Source organism: Hypomesus nipponensis, chromosome 16, assembly GCF_054491055.1.
Source record: "Hypomesus nipponensis isolate SF chromosome 16, ASM5449105v1, whole genome shotgun sequence".
Lineage (NCBI taxonomy): Eukaryota > Metazoa > Chordata > Actinopteri > Osmeriformes > Osmeridae > Hypomesus > Hypomesus nipponensis.
Window position 1 is genome coordinate 3,986,923 of NC_140376.1, and position 20,578 is coordinate 4,007,500.

The 20,578-nt window shown below is 48.5% G+C and overlaps 2 protein-coding genes across 2 annotated transcripts in view; both read left to right on the plus strand.

Moving 5' to 3' along the window:
• gpc5b (glypican 5b) overlaps positions 1-5,413 on the plus strand; it is a 34,448-nt gene extending 29,035 nt beyond the window's left edge. Inside the window, exon 9 of the mRNA XM_084676386.1 lies at positions 3,920-5,413. Coding sequence (XP_084532512.1) covers positions 3,920-4,131 — 212 coding nt within the window. The 3' untranslated portion in view covers positions 4,132-5,413. The remainder of the gene's footprint in view (positions 1-3,919) is intronic.
• A 3,043-nt stretch (positions 5,414-8,456) lies between these two features.
• The window catches only part of gpc1a (glypican 1a), a 19,217-nt gene continuing 7,095 nt past the window's right edge, over positions 8,457-20,578 (plus strand). Inside the window, exon 1 of the mRNA XM_084675880.1 lies at positions 8,457-9,063. Coding sequence (XP_084532006.1) covers positions 8,907-9,063 — 157 coding nt within the window. The 5' untranslated portion in view covers positions 8,457-8,906. The remainder of the gene's footprint in view (positions 9,064-20,578) is intronic.

Below are 20,578 nucleotides of genomic sequence, written 5' to 3' on the forward strand. Positions count from 1 at the left end.
TGTGTGTGTGTGTCGTTGGCTGTATTTAGCTGCCTCCATTCAGGTTTCCCGTTGTCTGATGTGGGATGACTGGTCTACAGGGAAATAAGATGTAATTGTTATTCGGCCAATTAAGGCTCTTGACAGCACAGGAGCCTACAGCCTACAACAAGGAAGGTCAGACACCTCTTCTTAAAGTCAAACATTCCCTCTGTCTGCAGCTTCAGAGTAATGGCAACACACACAGCTGTCCCCTATCTCTCCCTCTCTCTCTTGCTGTCTATCTCTCTCTCACTCACACTCACACACACACACAGAAGTCAAAGTCAGGTTTTGATCTATGACAGTCAGATGAAGGGTGTTGTTTTGTACGGTTGATGGAGGGTATCATTGATATCGACTGGGTGTTCCAGAGGCAGTGATGTCACAATGCTACTGAGAACAGAGGACAAAGTCCGAAGCGAGCAGGCAGAGAAGAGGGAACACCAGGCCTCTCGTCTCCCAGACCCTAGGGTCCTGTCCTCTAGTCGTGTGGGTGGAGGCACCAACAGATAAATAATGGGTTTGTGGGACGCATGATTTATGGGGGAAAAGGACAGGATAGATCTCATCCCGTGTTATTAATCAGTCCAATCGGCCCAGTCTTTGCCCCGAGGTCTCGGTCTGTAGGCTGTCGACCACAGCCTCCGGTGAGTAGCGCGCGCGTGTGTAGCCAAACCTCCCCAGGGTATTCTGGCCAAGGTAATGAAATGCTCATTACTGATTCAGCTGGAAATGCAGGGCTACGCCCCCCCCCGCTCCCCTCCCACACACCATCCCCGCGTCCAGACCATTCTCAAGGTCACCTTGCGTTGATGTGTGCGTGCGTGCCGACGTGTTGTCCTCTACAGTAAGCACCCCCATAGATGAAGCCTCTCTTATGCAGATAAGTCCGGGCCTACTGGGGTGGGCTTAATGAGAAAATCGGAGCCCCTCACTATCTCCTGACCACACTCTCTCTGAATACCAAGCCAGCAACCTTACCTCCTGCACAGGCCCAAGCCTCGGCTCTCATAATGGAATATCTAGGAAGCAAACTAGCATTACTGAATGGCCCTTAACCCGTTTAATTTGTAGCGTCACGTATATGTGATCGTTCGAAAGCGGTCCCCACAGTCCCGTCACACATGTGATTCTGAACATTCCAACCGACTATTTTCCGATAGACAAAACTATATGACAAACGCTATAGCATGGCTTCAAAATTTACAATTAGGAGGCTAACAAGTAACACTAGCAGGTTGCTAGGTAACGGAAGCTAACTAAAGCTAGCTAGCTTTCGTTTAAAAAAAAAAAACTCACTCTGGTGGCAGCGTCGGTAATATTTAGAACTCACTCCTCTAGGTTAAGGGTAGAACTAAACATTCTTGGCACCCAGAGCTACGTAAACGCAGCCTGGCACGCTGTCTCCCAGGTAGGTGAGATGCAGGTGCACAGCCAGCGGTTGCTGGAATGCTGCGGAGTGGCTGAGGGTGGGAAGGATGTGAGGTTCCGGTTCTCACATCAAGGAGACCAGCCCGCAATGACAGGTCACTGATGTGTGGTGAGGTTGTGTACGTTAGAGGGATGTTGTGTCTGTGTTCTCTGCCAGGCAGGCAGGCAGGCAGGCAGATAGGTATGCAGAGAGACAGGCGACAGACGTACAGACAGACAAACGCAGGCAGGCAACGTTGTTCTGGGTCATCTCTCAGTCCTTGGGGCCCTCAGCCTGTCATTGAAGGAAACCTCCATGAATCCAGGAGCTTCTGGGCGGGGGGGGGGGGGGGTAAAGGATGCCCATCTTCCTCCCCTCTCTTTCTCCTGTAACCTCCACCACCCTAATATCTCACCTGTCACTCATCCTGTATGTGGGGGGGGGGGAGGGGGGCTGCTCAGACAATAACTGGGCCTTCATCCCTCCCCTTCTTACCTTTTGTCACTGCATTCCTCTGACATTTCAATTCACCTGGAAGTGTGTGTGTGTGTGTGATCACAGGTTCTCTTTCGAAACCACATCAAAGCGTAGCCGGCTTCCAAGCCCTGCCACCATGTGTGTTTATGGATACACAGACCCACAGTACGGCATTGTGTTCTCCTGTTACCGCACACTGTCCTCCGCTGCCAGAGGAACAGACCCACGCTGTAGCAGAAACATACCTGAACACCTGCTATGTTGTGTGTGTGTGTGTGTGCGTATTACTGTCTGTCTGGGAGGTTGTCTGCGTGTGTGTGTCTGTACAGTGTGTGTGTGTGCTCCACTGGGTCCAGGCATCTGACATCTCCTCCATATTTCACTGGCTTCTGGCTCCGTCTGGTGAATTCCTTAGGGTTGTCACGGCGATGTCTTCAGGCTGGGTGATTTATGTTCCTTCCAGTGGACCCCTGCGGTCCCCCTGGGGAGACCCCTTAGAGGGTGTGTCTGTCCTGGGCTGAGAAATCTTCATTCCCCAGAACCCCAGTCTGGGCTGTTCTGACTCTGCACACTGAACCAGCCACAGATAGGTTTGCTCTCCCTTTCTGAGACTCCGAAAGGATAATCTGAGCCTCAAGCCAAATTCACACATGCGCGCACACACACACACACACACACATATGCGCACACACACGCACACAGACACACACATGCACACAGACAGGCACCTACTGTGAGATGCACATGAACTAATACACACACACAAACACACACTGTACCCCCCCCCCCCCCCCCCCGCGGTGCTTAGAGAAAGGTTAAACTGGCCCATTAGCATGATGATGCAGACGCTGCTCATCACTCACAGCTGTGTGTCGCCTTTGTCAGATGTCACATGGCCTGTTGCTAGGAGACAGGCGTGCTCGAGGGCAAGAAGGCAGGGGGAGGCATTTGACTCCCTACTGCCACCCGCCTAGGAATTCACACACACACACACACACACACAGTCTGTCCTGGTGTCCTTGCTACTAGGTTTCTAGCCTAAAACTGCATTAAATCCAGGACAGATGCTGAATTGGTAAACATTTTGGTGCTATTAAATCATCTGTTACCACACACGCACGCACACACACACACACACGTACGTGCACACACACATTCCTGGGGACATCTGTTTCCATACAAATGCACACAGACGCGAGAGACCAGCCAAGAAGACTCTTCACAGCACTCGCAGTTCATAATATCTGCCGTGAATCAAGGTTTATGTTGTGCACCAAAACGGCTCACCTCATTTCTCCGTGAGATAAAGCCTCCCATTGTCTATTGTACTGCAAGCACAATGGCCATTGTATTGGCAGAGTCAGATTTCTGGCTTAGCAGGTGTGTTTGGCTGAGTCTCTCTCGCTCTTTCTTTCTCTCCGTCTCCCTCCCTGTCTTTCAGTCGCCTCTCTTCTTTTCTCTTAATCTATTCATTTCGACGAGGCAGGATCCTGGGAGTTGGGGGGAAGCACTGACAGGAGCTGGAGGCATGCCAGCTGCTTCGTACACACACACACACACACACACACACACACACACACACACACACACACTCACTCGACAAGTAGTTCGGCACACATCCCAGACTAAATGTGTCCAAAACACTGAAATAGACATCCTAATGATATACTGTACAGACTTGATTGAAGGTTGCTGTGTGCAACTCCATGTCTGTATGGAGTTGAGGGGTTGATTGAGTGACAATGATTCAACGGGCATTTTTACCATAACATAATTGAATCTGTCTCTGTCTCTCTCTCTCTGTCTGTCTGTCTGTCTGTCTGTCTGTCTGTGTCTCTCTCTCTCTGTCTGTGTGTGTCTCTCTCTCTCTCTCTCTCTCTCTCTCTCTCTCTCTCTCTCTGTCTGTCTGTCTGTCTGTGTGTCTCTCTCTCTCTGTCTGTCTCTCTGTCTGTCTGTCTGTCTGTCTGTGTGTGTCTCTCTGTCTGTCTGTGTGTCTCTCTCTCTCTCTAGGTGAGGACGAGGTGGTCGAGGTGCCCAGTACTGGAGCGCCCCTAGGGAAGGCCCCGGGTGTGAAGGACACATCTCGCCGTCACTCGACCCCCCGACCCCCTCAGCTGGTGGTTGAGAGGGGCTCGGCTCACAACCCCAACCCTGGCTCCGCTCTCTGCCTCACCTTCCTCCTACTACTGACCCTGATGCCGTTACCATGGCACCTGCTCTGACCTGGCCTTCCTGCTGACCGCAACAGTAGACAGAGAGCGAGAGAGAGAGCGAGAGAGAGACAGAACGGGATTGGGGCAGTGAAAGAGATAAGGGGGGAGGGAGAGAAAGAGAGATGAAAGGTGGAGGACGTGAAAAAAAAAACAAGTTGCAGGATCAGAGAAACAAACACACGACATGTTCTGTCTTGCTGTGGTTCCTGGTGATGGATCCCGGTTTTAGACCTCATCTCAAAGGGCTCCTCCCATCACCTCCCTCTATATCTTCCCTCCTCATGCCTCCCATCACCTCCCTCTATATCTTCCCTCCTCATGCCTCCCATCACCTCCCTCTATATCTTCCCTCCTCATGCCTCCCATCACCTCCCTCTATATCTTCCCTCCTCATGCCTCCCATCACCTCCCTCTATATCTTCCCTCCTCATGCCTCCCATCACCTCCCTCAATCTTCCCTCCTCATGCCTCCCATCACCTCCCTCCATAATCCTCCCTCTTTACTCCATGCTTCTCTCAACACATCCCTCCTTCCCTCCTCCTTCCCTCCTCTACATCATCTCCTTTCTCTTTACCTTTGTGTTTGATCATGCCATGTGTCCGATTACTGAACACACACTATATTCACATGGCGTCATGAAGGATTGTAGACCGTGTATTTGTGTGTTTGTTTATTTACTCATTCTGAATTCTGCCTGTATGCGTTGGTTTATTGTTTGGAATCAAATTGGATTTGGGTAATTTGTAATAGCAGAGTGCACAGAACTAGGACTGACCCTGAAGATGTAAATACATATTTATGTGAACACAGTTTATATTGTATAAGGAGAATAGGGTAATAAGGGCCTCGTCGGAGTTGTTGCCGTGGAAATAATTGAGCAATGTAGAATTACTTATTAGATATTTACTTCCTTCCTGTTTTGTCATTTCCTTTGGCCCCTGTGTGTTCCAAAAGTCCCGAGAAACACTTCCTCTATAGTTCTTCCACACACTCACATCCTTGCTAACACGCATCCCATTGCACAAAGATCATCTCTTTATCAATGCAGAGTGTATAAATGTATATATTCGAAGTCACACCCAATGTTTATTCATCGACGTGATGGTCTAAAGTCATCTTTTTGTAGAACAGAGACTGCATATTGACTGCGTTTCTAAGGTCTGTTTAAAGGGATGCTTCCCTTTTCCTGCATGTCATGTAACTTGCACTGGTTCTGGAACAGTGTCCTCTTCGCCTGTAGACTGTCATTGAGATGTTAATAAAGAGACTGTATAACAGTCACCCAGAAAACCCCTGTGAACTCTCTTCACTGTCAGCGACCTGTCGAGCCACAGTGGAACTGTGCAGTCTCTAGTATCCACATGAGAGGATGTGGAACAACACAGAGAATACAGGGTCAGAAGAAGAGGTTTAGGACTGAGCTGCACTGACTGGGAACTCACCCCTGTCCACAAGTACATAATATTGCCAAAAGTATTCACTCAGCTATCCAAATCATTGAATTTGGGTGCACAAAGCAAGGGCCATAAAGACATGGATGAGTGAGTTTGGTGGGGAAGAACTTGACCGGCCTGCACCGAGTCCTGACCTCAACCCCATAGAACATCTTTGGGATGAATTTGAGCGGAGACTGCGAGCGAGGCCTTTTTGTCTCAAATCTGTCTGACCTCACAAATGCCTATTCTGGAAGAATGATCAAAAATTCCCTAAAACAGTCCTGAACCTTTTGGAAAGCCCTCCTAGAATAGTTGAAGCTGTTATAGCTGCAAAGGGTGGGCGGACATCATATTAAATCCTATGGTTTAATAATGGGAAGTCACTCAGGTTCACATGCGTGTGAAGGCAGACGAGCAAATACTTTTGTCAATATAGTGTATGTGTACTGTATGCGACCCTCTCTCTCTTTTTCTGTCTCTCTCTCTGTCTCTGGCTCAGACACAGCTGAGCTGATTTACTAAAGAGGTACTGTATGGAATGGAAGTTTGGGGGGCAAGGAAATGTGTGTTCTGTGGACACAGCGGCTGCGTACGTCAATCATGTATCACTCACCCAGGAGGGTTTGCTCGGGTTGGAACTCGATCTGGAAGGGGGGGGGGAGAGGGGAGAGGGGAGGGGGGCAGGATGAGGCTGGCATCACCAAGAGATGTTCCGGTTTACCGCAGGTATGTCAGGGCAGGTTAGGGCTGATGGATCTCAAGACGAAAAGGGGTTGGGTCGTGGGAGCCATGGGAAAACAACAAGGTTGGAGAGACTTGAGGTGGGCAGAGCAGGGCTGCAGAGAGAGAGAGAGAGAGAGAGAGGCCTTCATCTGAGCTGTGTAGGTAGGAGGTGTGGAGGGAGGGCACGCTGCCACGGTTTCTAACCCTCTGGTCCTCTACACAAACACGTTGATTGGATTGGCACAGGAAGCTGCCAACCAAGCCTGGCGAGTGGTGGCTAGACGCCACCTCTGCCCTGGAGGGCTGCTGGGGATGAAGACATCACAGGACAGCGCAGGGCCGGCAGAGAGGCAGCACTGGGGGTGTGGAGACAGTCTGGGTAGTGCTGAGCGAGGTTTGATGAGCGGGCGTGATTACTCAGGCTGGAGTATGGTGTTCAGCACTTTCATCAAGAGAGAGCTTATAGACCTGACACAAGCAAATATACAGTACAGACACAGAGAGAGAGAGAGGTGTACAATTTGTATTATGTGAACGCAGTTTATCATGTATCATATACACTATGTATTTCTGCAGTCTATAGTCCACTCACAGTACATGTGCTCAGTAAATGTACAGAATAGATAGTGAACATACAATGGGATACAGTATGAAGTGCTATGATGATTCAGGGATGTTGCTTGGACACTGACCTTTGCATCAGAGTTCTAGCATTCAGCATCTGAAGCAGAACTGAGCAAATAACAAAACTGAACTCTGCAGTCAGGCCTGAGCAGAATCTTACAGCTCTGCCTTCCAACTCCTCTTTCATGACTAATGTTATTACATCAACAGTTGTGGCTGCAGTCACGATATAATCGAGATTTATCTGGTATGAAATGAGGTTGCATGCTTTTTTTGTTAGCACAAATAGATCTGTGCTATCTATGTGATTGATGTAGATGCTAATATTATTTTTTTTCTCTTCGTCTCGAAACAACAACAAAGTAAATGGAAACAATCTGCTGCGTGTCTGTGTGTCTGTGTGTAATGACAGTAACCAAACACTGGCCTGGATTCTGATTTCCTTCCCTAAAGCAGAGTTGTGTGTATCCCAGTGCACTAGTCCTTACTGTATGACCTCTACAGGCACATCATCCAGTTTATGACCTGACCAGCAGGCAACAAAACAACAGTCCTGTGCAGGTCTATGGCACAGGAAGTTTACACAAGGCCGTAATCATAATACATACACCATAATCATAAGACACCCCCCCTCCCCCCAATATTCAAAGCTGGTCAAAATGTCCCCCCCAATATATTGATCTATAAATATAAATGTGCTACGCTACGACAGGCAAGCACGCTATCCGAAATTAACATAAGAAATGTAATTTGTCCCCCCCAATGTTGACTTCATGGCTATGGCCTTGAAGTTCACACGAGGAAATGTACGGAATACAATGGAAAATGCCAACCAAAACACGTTTGGCCTGAAATTATGCATCGATGCAAACATGGAATGCTGTGGGAATAGAGCTCTCCATAGCACTGTGGGTCCAATCCTGATTCTCTCTCTCTCTCTCTCTCTCTCTCTCTCTCTCTCTCTCTCTCTCTCTCTCTCTCTCTCTCTCACTCTCTCTCTCTCTCTCTCTCTCTCTCTCTCTCTCTCTCTCTCTCTCTCTCTGTCTCTCTCACACACACACGTGGGCAGGGTGTTAATCCAGTGTCTTCCTTGGAAGGCAGTAGTGGTTCTGAGGATTACAGCATGCTTGGCCAGGGATGGTCTAGGTAATTACACTGTCACTTCACCCACCAAACATTACACGCAATGCCAGGATCAAAGTCCCTCTGCTCAATCACGCACTGGCGTAATATTCATAATTTCCCTTATATTTACATTTATTGTATTTTAATTCAACAATAGTTGCATTTCCAAGGATGCCTACAGATTTATGGTACAAAGTTTGTTGAGGGTGTGTATCGTTTTACTCCGAACATATTTTCATCAAACACCCGTCTCACCAAACTGAGGACGTTCAAAGGTCCACAGGCTGCACCTGTAGGGGCGCACTGGCCTGCAGGTGGGGCAAAAGAAGCTAGTCTTTGCCTGTCGCCGGGGCAGGACCAAAACGGGATAGCCTACAACAACGGCAACTCCTTCGTTATAATAACCAAGCTGACTGCCAGCCGTTATTCCAAAGCTGCTGAGCGCTGCAAGCACTAAGCTACTAACCACGCTATCTAACTGACGGACCGACACCGTTCCGATTTTATGAAAAAAAAAGAGAAAACCTCTTTGAAAATATTCAGCACAGATTCGATCGAATCTATGTTTGATATTTCTTGCGTTGTATTCCGTTGGATGTCTGAATGGATGCTGAAAGCCATAACAGGTTCTAGCTGACCGGTATCGGGAATTTTGGGTCTTTCCATTGTTTGACAGTGCATGCGTGCCCAGCACACGGTCACAAGCCAACAGACTGCTCAACTGGACTCCAACTGGTATCTGTATTCTCGGCGCTTTTACCGGCTTCATCTTCAAGTAGCCTACCGGTTGGATGTTCTAAGATATCCGGCTTTTAAGACTTATCTTTAGCATATTTCATACGCTTGGACCTACACCTGGTCACGCGCCAATCAATATGGATTTCATACAAGTTCTTTCGTTATTTTTTCTCTATGCTGTCCCGTTGTCTGCAGACAACGGGAACAGCAAAGCTCGGAGCTGCTCGGAAGTAAGACAGTTCTACACCGGGAAAGGTTTTACCCTGAGCGGGGTGCCACAGACTGAGATCTCCGGTAAGTGTGACAGTGCGGTGTTCATTGTCTGTCTTGAGCCAAGCCAATAACGCACATTATCTTTCTCTGTCGGATATGTCTATCGGGCATATCCGACAGTCCGTCCGCAGTCTGTATCTCGAATTGGAACTTACAGACAGCCTATTGTTGGTCTGTTACAAATAATTAAGCAGATCAATAAAAATAATTGATCTGAAGTACGCTGATAACATTACATCCCAGGTTAATTGAGAAGTAACTGTGGGGCTGTCATATAAATAGGAAAACCAGACTGTAGACTAAGAATGCCATAATAGGTACAGTAGCATAATAGGTACAGTAGCACAAAAGGTACAGTGATCTAAGGTACAGTAACGATAACAGCCTTAGGCCTTGTTGTCCCTATTTTTCTCTCTTTATAGGTTGTGGTTGTCTATCAAACTTGGGACATTTCACCCCCTAGTCTTTAAGCCAAACCACTCTTTGGGTCTAACATTTGTCATTCTGCAAATCTTCAACATAGGCTACCTATCTGATAATGAAAGTGCAGCTCCAATCCACCTCTGCTCTCCTTTGACCACCTCTGTTGAGAGACCTGTACCGTTACACCCATAGGACATGTATGGATGTCTGCCTCCTCACCCCACCTTGTTCCAACCTCTGCCAAATACACGTGTACTGTTGCGTTCATGTTCTTGTTAAAGAATTTCTCCTTTAACAAGGACAGATCTCTTTCACGACGATGTGTGCGCGCACACACACACTTGCGCACACACACACATACAAGTTATGGGTGTTCTTGTCCAGGCTGTGTGCAGAGCCCTGTATTGGAGTTTGAAGGTTAGTCCATTCCGTCTCAATGACGCCTCGAAGTCGAGGAGAGATGATTGAAACGCCTCGTCGGTGAATCACTCAAGGACTCAGTCCTCCTCTATTCATCTGCCACACAGGCTGTGGCGCCCGCTCTGCCATCGCCCAAGCTATCATGGGGTGTCAGATGGCTGAGTGGTTAGGGAATCGGGCTATTAATCCGAAGGTTACCGGTTCGATTCCCGGCTGTGCAAAATGATGTTGTGTCCTTTGTCAAGGCACTTCACCCTACTTGCCTCCGGGGTTGAATGTCCCTGTACTTACTGTAAGTCGCTCTGGATAAGAGCGTCTGCTAAATGTATCATCCAGGAGATGTGTTAGTAACACCACTCAGAGCATCCTCTTCCTGGACCCTCTTTAGACCACCGTCATCTTTACGCACCCACAGAAAAGGCAAAACAACCATGGATTGATGGCTCTCGAGCAGTGCATACCTTACTTTGTCGTCTCAGTGAAATTCTGGGGCTTTTCCATCAATCAGTCCAAGGAGTTAGGGATTCAATTGAGGCTGATCTATGACATGAATTGGAAAATGAATGTGTCCTTCCTTTCTATGTGTGATAAGAGAAAGGAGTTTGTGTGCAGTGGGAGAAACTCCAGTTTCAGGGGCAAGTTCCTGAGGTTTTCGAGCATCTCTCCTCTGGCTTGGTCTTGTATTCCCTCTGACAAAGCAGAACCACTTGGTCGCTCAGGATTCCTGCATTGTTCAATGCTCAATAGGTTTTACAGGACTGGTAATCTAGGAGTCCTTTCCTTAGGCAACATGGCTCTTATTTCTCTCATTTAGGAGGATCCTTCTGTGTGTGTGTGTGTGTGTGTGTGTGAGTGTGTGAGTGAGCGAGATAGCGATTGTGTATGCATGATTGAATGTGTACATGATTGTGTATGTGTTTAAAATCCACTGAAAGGTTACACCGTCTCTTGAGAGGCTGTGAGTTGTCTGTAACCATGTCAACAACCAAAGAGCTGCACACACCCATGATCTCGTATAACGGCGTCTTACACAAACACACTTGATGACCTGCTTAGCCATCCTATCCTCACACCCTGGCATCACCAGATCAGAGACTGTACCGCACCTTACACTCCATGGCTGAGCGTCGCTGACATGAAACTAACTTGAACTGAACGTACAAATAAATAAAACAACAGTAAGTTCATGAAATATGGGTGCAGCGTGTTGTTGGTTCCCAGGAAGGGTGAATCATGAGGATATGATTGGAAGCTGTCCTGGGGGTGAGGCTGGTGAGGAGTGGATGTTGGCTCCTACCCCGGGTTAGCTCTGTGTTGGCACCCGCCACCCACGGCTGCATCCTGATTGGCCAGGACAGCGGAGCAATCAGTATTCCAAACACCTTTTTAGTCTTCATCAAAGTCAGCCTGCCGCGCAGAGGTTTAGCAACATTGCAACTTTTTCAAAATCAATTAACTGAGGGAAAGTTGGCGGCGGTGTTCCCGCTGGTCTGTCAAATTTAATCGAGTTTTTTCCACCTCGTCCAATTTGAGGCCTGGCAGGGTCATTTTTTTTTCTCTGAGAAATGCCAAGCTAAAGGGGAAATTAGGGAAAGATGTGAAGTAAGTTATAAGTGAAAGACAGACACCAATACGATTTAGAGAATGAGAGAAAGGACCTAAAAAAGAGACGGAAAGATACCACATGAACCGTGAGGGATTTGAAGAAGAGGTTAATGGCACAAAGGACTTCTACAGACTGTTATTTTGAACCACTGAACTCTGACAGATTAACTCTCTTCCATCAAGGATTTGTTACAGCCCACCAAACGACATCACTCCATGACTGCTCACCCACAGTTCCTTATTAAAAAGCATTCTCTTCACGTTTTGTGGTGAAAACAAACTGTATCTCAGTTCCATAAAATGCTCACATTTTTTTTCCAGTCTGACCACATGCACCATATAATGGGCCCTCATCTTGTTGCCTGGTCACGTTCAGTGGAGGCTGGGTGTAAGGGGCGAGACGTCCTGCCGGAGAGGAAAGAAAGGCCGTGTGCTGTCTGTCAGCGATCAGCTGTTCACTCAACCCCTCGCATGGTGCAGCGAAGCATGGGGAAACCTTATCACAACATTGTCTCTCTCCGAAGAGGGCACACAAGGGCTGCTGGACTGTTCAACGCGGCCTGGGAAGATGGACGGACGGATGGGTGGGTGGGTGATTGGATGGATGGCTGGATGGGTGGGTGATTGGATGGGTGAAGCGAGAAAGGAATGTTTATGAGTGCAGGTGAGATAATGGAATGTGTCGCTTTGGACTTAAGTAAAGCGTGCTTTGGATGAGAGTGACTGGTGTGTGTAGGTGTGTTTGCGCGAGTCCAGGTGAGAGTGTGTGTGTGTGTGTGTGTGTGTTTGGGAGGGGCTCTGCCAGGGGTAGGCTTGTTAAAAGCCTTGGGCTGTAAATGTTTCATGATGTTTGAAGTGTTCCCCAGTGAGAGGAGAGGAGCCTCTACTCTAGACGGGCCGCATCCCCGTTCTCTCCCCTCTCTCCTGGACAACCTCCATGCTCTCTCTCCCCTATCTCGCTCTCTCTTTCTGTCTCTCTCGCTCTCTCTCTTTCATCCCATCATCTCCCTCTCCTCCTCTCTTCTCTCTCTTCTTTCATCGCCCCCCCATCCCCTCTTCTGCATTCCCTCCACATCCCGGATCTCCTCCCTCTCTCTTCTTCTCCTCTGCAAACCGCTTTGTTATTGTCTTTCCTCTCCCTCTCTTCCTCCCGCCCTCACCCTCTCTTTATTCCTTCCTCTTCCTCTCTTATCTTCCTTTCCAAACTCCTTTGTTCCTCCTCTGATCTCTCCCCCCCCCCTTCTCCCTTCATCTTCAGCATCAGAGGTTATTATTAGCACCAGGCTCGTCCTCCTCCTCCCCAAAGACAATATCGTCCATCTGTTCCCCAAATGAAGTCAGAGAACGTTCCCTGCGCGGCATCTTGATGTGGCTCCGTTGATCAGCGGTCCGTCCTTCACTGTCCCGAAAACCAAGCGTACTCATCGCGCCTGCATCCCTCCCGATTGAATGCACATGCTATTGTTTTGAGGTTGCATTGAAGAATGCGAGGGGTTTCCTGGCGTGAGTTTGATGGCCCAGCGGGTGCGTGTAACCCAGCAGGAACATGCAGCCAAGAGCCCCTCGCAGCTTCCGGGCCATTCCGTCTGCATCAGAGGTCTCGACTACGTTTGCGCGCAGTGTTCTAGAACAGACAGAAAAGGATTATGGGAGATGATTGGACTGACTAGCGTGACCATGGAAGTGTTGTCTAAAACTTTCACGAGCCTGATAAAATAACTGAACGTTTTCTGTGGATTATGTGGAATCACAGAGTGGAACTAACTTGGATTTGCACCCTCCATCTTGTATTCCAGTGGCCAGCAGACCTGAGACGTTTTTCCTCAAAAGCACAACTCGTTTTTCACTTGGGTCTACAGTGGGTGTGAGCGTAGCTTTGTAGCATACTAAGCTAAATCCACTGTGGAAGTGACAGCTGCCTGCAGTGCTAATTCCGGAACCTTGAGTAAGCTGCCACTGTATGAACATCATTTTTGTAGCATGCTAATGCTAATGCCGCCGTATTGCATCCAGCCCGCTAGGCTAACGATGCACCATGTGCTGCTTGTTGCCAAACACAAGGCAGAGCACTGCTAAACACCATTGTCCTTACAAGGAGGTCACAAAGCTGATCAGTTCATGATTAGAGCAGATGCTCTTCATCACTGTTGTTGATTAGATAAGCCCATCACAGGATCTTCCAGAATAAGCTAGCGTCATGCCCTAGTCTGGTCTGAGTGGTGATGACCACGAGAGCTCACTGGACTCCACAGAGGCACAGTGCACACACACACACACGTTCAATTCACCCTTTTGTACAAAGAGAACCAATTCGAACCCGTGGTGTAATAAGGAGAATGCTTAAGAATCCGTGTATGCTTTCTAGAGAAGGCAAAGACTGCGGTGCTCTCTTGAAGACGTTAAAAGCAGATGGAAAGCAAGGCTTCCTCTTTCCCTTCCAGAAGGCCCTATAATTAGCTGTGTAAAAGTGAATGCCTTGCTATTACTCGGTTTGTCTTCATCTGCCTTGTTGTTGGTTCGTCTTTGGCCCTGCTCGTGAAGAGGCTGAGCTCAGTGCGTATGTGTGTGTGTGTGTGTGTGTGTGTGTGTGGTTACTGTGTGTGTCTGTTTGTTTGTTAGGGGATTATATGCCCCCCCACTGAAGTGGAGGGTGTCCACATGCTTGGCTTGCAGGCCTTGTGCGTGTTGAACAAACCTTTAGTCCCAAGCGTCCCTACTGTGGCTTAGTTCTCTCCTCCACAGTGGAGCTCCAACACAGTGTCCACATGTGAGGATGTTTCGCAACACCGTGATGAGAATACACGGTCAGGAGAAGAGGTTTAGGAGTAAGCTGCACTGATTTAGCTGCAGAGAACTACCCCGTGATCTACAAGAATTTGTACTGTACTCACGTATTATTTTGGATGACCCCTCTTTTTTCTTCTCGCTCTCTTTCTCACTCTCTCTGCATCTCTCTTTCTCACATGTCCATCATTCTTTCTTTGTCTATCTCTGTCCCCCCTCACTCACTCAGTCACTCACTCACACACACACACACACACACACACTCACACACCGTGTTCTTGTCCTCACACACACGTGTACAGCCGTCTTGTTGGGAGCCAAGCCTAGCAGCTTGCGTCCTGAGGGTCTCTCAGGCTGAGGCAGGCTCTCTCCTCCTCTCCTCCCTAAGGGTCATCTGAGAGGATTAGACTGTCTTTAACACATGAATAATCTGACCACAATCCCAGGCCCGTAATCCTGCCTGTTACAGCACTGCGCATGGTAGTTTGAGGCTACCTCTCTGACCTTGTGAGGGTATGGGAATGGAATCTCTCTCTCTCTCTTTTCAGCTCTGTCGGTCTATCTTTGTCTCTCTATCACTCTAATTCCGTGTCACTCATTGAAACACATCATGTGAAACACGTGGCACACAATCAGATGTACACCAGAAACAGCATTCAATGTGGGGAAGATGTGGTACTGGATGAGGTACTAGTTTGCCTAAGAAATAGCTTTTAAGTGCTTGATAAAATTATATAGAATTACACCCTGAATTATACACACAACCTTCACGCACACACAAACATCGCACTCACACACACAAACACACACACACCCAAACACACACACTTAGAGAGCAGACAGGGTTTGTCCAAGAAGCTGTGGTGTATTTTTAGACTTATATAAAACCAGGAATGTTCCACCCAAAGTGCTTTTGCTTTCTCTCCCCCTTCCCTTCCCTGCGTCCCTCCCTCCAGTCTCTCCCGTCACCCAGCCAGGCCATCCTCTCAGCTGCATCTATATTAGATGGAAGCAGCTCCCTCACTCTGACCCCTCCGTCTTCAATCCCCTACCAAGAGTCCTGGTGAACGTCGACTCGACTGTACCTCAAATTCGCAACCAGTAAATGTAACATGAAGGTTCCAGTTCCTGGAGTGCAGATCACCGTGGTGTTCTCAGTGTCTCTTGTTTTAACGTGAGGCTGGAGGCTGGAGAGGCAGGCTTTAATAAAGACTCAGGAACAACAGTGGGTACCCAGAGCATTGGTCCTTGGTTAATGGGACATGATTTAGAGAGGGAAAGCACTAGGGTCTGTCGCTACTGATTCTGCAGCCTTAATAGGATCATGAAGCCTCATTAGACACCTCCATTACAGCTTTATCACTCTCTCCTCCCTCTCTTCATCCTTTTTTCCTCCACCAGTTCCTCTCTCTCGAGGTTGTAAAAATATATATATTCGGAGGCTAGCCATGTGCATACTAAATCACATACAGGTGCTTTTTAAGACCCGGGGTACGGCCGAAAACCTCAGGGGAATGTGTGGAGGTGGAAACACACGCACAGATGCACACAACCAATTAAACACAGACAGCAAGTCACACTAACACACATCCGTACGCACACACCCACACACAAAGTCCCTTCCCAGCTTGTTTCGGTGGCAGTAACAAGCCTGATATCAGAACCGGCTCTCGACTAGCACGCTCATTTACGGAGGAAAGGAGGGGATCGAGGTACCGACTGGAGGAAATAAATTAAATAGCACTTTTGGGCGTTTTACGGGGCGCAGCAGACTGCCTTTGATGTGGTTCCTGACTGTGTACTGGGGCCAGACTCAGGGTGACCGTCAATCACCGTTATGACGGCACCGCGACGGCTTTATGGGGCCGGGGGCACCGGGGTCAGCGACGCTTAGAATAAGACGTCGGGCGCCACAGACGCCAACCACTTCCTGTTTGGTCCTTTCAACTAGCGGAGACGCTACGGGGGGCGAGAGCAGCAGACCTGGGGGCCAAGCGGAAGCCCCCACCCCCCCCATGGGATTGAGGGACCGAGGGAGGGATGGATGGAGAGGTGAAAACGGGGCTAGAAAGAGAGGGAGGGGTGGAGGAGCCTGAGGTTAATGGAGTGGGGGGGGGGGAAGAGGGAGGATGTGGAGGGTGAGAGAGGGAGTGGGGATCAAACGAATCCTCCGGATTTTGAGGAATTACACTTGTTCCTCTCGCTGTGAATTAAAGCTGCAGTTAATGAAGTGAGAGAGAGAAAAAGGAGGTGAGAGGAGAGAGTAGGATGGAGAGAGAGGATAGGAGAGAGAGAGGAGAAGGAGAGGAGAGAATGAGAGAACGGAATTGAAAGAATAAAATAATGTTGGGTAATGTGTGTGAGAGCGGGAGATAATCCTCGGTGTACAGTCTGTGTGGTGAGCAGTGATAGAGCAGGGTGTTAGCTCTGAGCCGGTTTGTGTTTATGACCAGCTCTGATCCTCTTAATTGAGTCCATTGTTTGTTTTAAATTCCAGTCAACGCCTGTGACCCTGCCCCCCCCTCCCTATCAAGGTCATGAGGGAGGGAGGGAGGGAGGGAGGCAAGGAGGGAGGGAGGGAGGACAAAGCTTACATCCCAGCCACCGCTGGCAAACACATACTCAACACTAAGCACTAAGCTGATGCTTATGATGGACAACTCACTGAAACATCAGCTTCCTCGTTGTTGTACTGGGTACATCCAGGCCTCGGCAGAGACAGGAGCTTTCTGACCTGATTGGATGTATGTGTGTGTGTGTTACATGTTTGGCTAAGCTGGATACTTTTATATCCCTCTACTCCAAGGCTTTCCTCATTGGTGCTACCTGAAAATGGGGTTGTGTGTGTGTGTGTGTCCAAGAGAGAGAGAGAGAGAGAGAGAGAGAGAGAGAGAGAGAGAGAGAGAGAGAGAGAGAGGGAGGGGGAGGGGGAGGGGGAGGGGGAGGGGGAGGGGGAGGGGGGAGGGGAGAGGGAGAGGGAGAGGGAGAGGGAGAGGGAGAGGGAGAGGGAGAGGGAGAGGGAGTGAGAGAGTGAGAGAGTGAGAGAGTGAGAGAGAGAGAGAAAATGAGGGCAAGTGAGTGTGCGACTGTGTATGTGTGTTGCAGCGCGCCTGGCTCACCTGCTCAGACTGGCTCAGGTATGTGGAGGCAGAGAGATGATAGGCGCTGGCCTTTGATCAGATTCTGAGAAGAACCAGGAAGGAATGTTAGCTTATGTGGTTTCCATGGGCACCTGTTCTGGATGTGTTATGTAGGCCGTTTATCCTGCTGAATTTATTACAGTATTACCCGTATATTCCAAGTTTTTTATATCCTCCCTCTTAGCAGATATCATATTCTATCCTAACAGTTCACTGGCAGAGCAAATATAAAATGAAAAAAAATTGTTTTTATATCGAAATCCTACAGGACACAACCTTCGTGGACCTGCACATTCTTCCACGAGTGTTTGTTTTCATCAGTGCACTTCTTACTCAGACAGTGGTGCCTTCAGGCATTTACCCCTTCACTGTGGAGGATATGGTAATGTCTGTGTGTCATTCCTCTTGAGATGGGGAACTGGATGTTCCTGCAGGCACATGGAGATGTGGTGTGGTTGCGTCCATTCAGTTGTAGACATGCAGTTTAGTCTGCTTGCTTCGGAAGGGTGGAGAAGGGGAGGGGTACGAGGGAGGAGGAGGGGGGGAGGGAGGAGGGTGGGGGAGGGAGGGAGGAGGAGGTGATTTCACCCGTCTTCCAGAAGCAGGGATAGGACAGCTACGGGGCAAAGGTTCCTCTGCATACATCTGCCTCGGCTGCCTTCAGAGACCCTGAGGTGCGTGCGTGTGTGTGTGCTTCTGTGTTCCCTGCAAGTGTGTGTGTGCGCATCCTTGTGCCCTTGTACACATGTGTGTATATGTCTGCTTGTGGGCGTGTTGTGTGTGCCCCATGTGTGTGCATGTGTATGTGTGTGTGTGTGTGTGTGTGTGTGTGTGTGTGTGTGTGTGTGCTGTTCTCCATGGGTGTGTGTCACGTAATGAGCTGGCAGGGATCCCAGCTATCGTCCCAACAATCCCATTTAGATGATGTATTATTGGAGTCACATCAGATAGGCTGATGACATGTGGAGGCTAAATTGAATCGTAAATGCTGTATTAAATCCTGTCAAATCTCTGCCGCTTGCAGGAGTCAGGAGCCACATCACAACAGGCACGTTCAAGCCGTTCTTATCGACATCTGTTCCGTTTTAACATTTACATTTGTCATTTGTATTCATTTAGCAGCCACTTTTATCCAAAGCAACACACAATCGAAAGCGCAGCATAAAAACAAGGATCAGAAGCGCAAAGTTCAGTATTTCGGCGGTCAGAGTCACGGAACAGTTTATAGTTACCAGACACAGTGCAAAGTAACCACATCCCAGTTAACAGTTGCGAAACTGTGGTACAACCATTCAAATCCATGACATATAGGTTTTTTTTAATTGTTTGTTTGTTCGATTCAAACTTTATTCCAATTACATTTTATTCTACTCTATTCCATTTATTCCCTTCTATTTGCCTGTATTTTCTTTGTCAGTTGGATCAACAGTAAATTACAGTATGAGCAAGGTCTACACTGCGTTGGTTGCCAAATAGGAGTAATGGAATGCATATGGATTTCTCTATTGGTCGACTCCCTGTTGCTTGGCTGATTTCCCTATTGGGACAATAAAGTGATTGGATTGAAATTGAGCTTGAATTGTATTACAGTGGTTCAGCATAATATAGTACAGTGGATTTTATAGTTCCTGTACAGCATCTCCCTGCTTGACTCTGTCTGCGCCGACTTCGCGACACACGTTTTTGTCTGAGTAAGTGAATTAAGCCTGGGGTTTTATAGCAGGGCAGCCTTCCTCCATTATCCAGCTACACAGGAATGTCATTAAGCTCCTGTTTCTGCTGTACACACGCCACGCAGTCTGACTCCAGACAGCCAACAAGGACACACGACTCCAAAGTCCAATGACATGTACGCGAGAAACACTAAACATAGCTCGGTTTCGTGTCTACGTTCGAGCTACCAATCCTTCCCGGAATTCTCCCCCTGCTCGGTTCCCGAGACTCGGTGGTAATCCTTTCGTAGCCAAACTCCAGGATCAGTGTGTTATGTTCTTAGCTGTTTCCCTCCCCGCCTCTGATTAGAGCAAGGCAGCTCCATAATAGGTGAAGTGTGTTCCTCGGAGCCTGACGCGGGTGTGTCTCGGCTGTCTGTGTTGTTCCACACATGAGCGGGTGCCCTGTGATCCGAGCTACGCACGGATGCTCTAACCCACGGGTTATCATTCTGGACGTGTGTGTACGTGTGTGTGCTTTTGTGTGTTTTTGTTCGTGTGTGCGCGCGCGTTTGCGTGCGAGGGAGCTTTTGTGTGCATGCGTACGCGCGCGTGTGTGTGTGTGCCTCCTCGCCACATGAGCAGGTGACAGAGTATCTATCAGTGTTTTCTCTGTGCTCTCTCTGTCATCCGTCATTGAGATGCAGGTCACACACACACTTCCCTGCTCGGTGACTAGAAACAACCGACACACACACACACACACACACACACACACACCAGCGTAGGACGCGAGACAAGATGGTTAATGAGATTCAGGCTGCCTCAGTTGTGCCAGGCGTCAGGAGGAGAAAGACTGAGGGCCAGACCTCCTGAGTTTCACTTCATTCATAGTTAACAGCCGGGCACTTTTCCTAGTGTATCACATCACCTTGTTTGAAGTCTGACTACAGAGCTTCCGCAATGCCTTAAAGTAAAGATGTAATTAAAAGAGAGCGAAGACAGATATTCCCCGACGCCTCGACACATGACAGAGGAGTAGCGGAAAACCTTTTTTTGGGGGGGGGGGAGGGTGGTGGTGGTGGTGGTGGGGGGGGGTTACGATAATAAAATTCACAGTAAAAAAAAAATTGGAGCTCGAGTACCTTTCAAGTCTTCTTTTAAAAGGTGGTCCATCAATCAAACGGCTTGTGCTTCTGAAAGGGGTTTTATCTGATGTTAACACACTGTAAATATTCCTGTTAACGTGAACGTACTGGGGGACTGGGCTACTGACAGCTGAGGCAGACAGTGCCAGCTTCCTGCTTGGGTCCTTCTCTGGAGACAGAGTGCGGAGGGTCCAGATGAATCAGGGATTTCTCTGTGTTCCTGCTGGCTGTAATGCTGCTGGGAGTCATGAATAATGCATGAGGGATGGATCTTTCGCTCCAGTTCTCTGAATAGACAGACAGATAGACAGGCAGGCAGACAGACAGGTAAACAAAAACACACACTGACTGACAGGCAGACAGA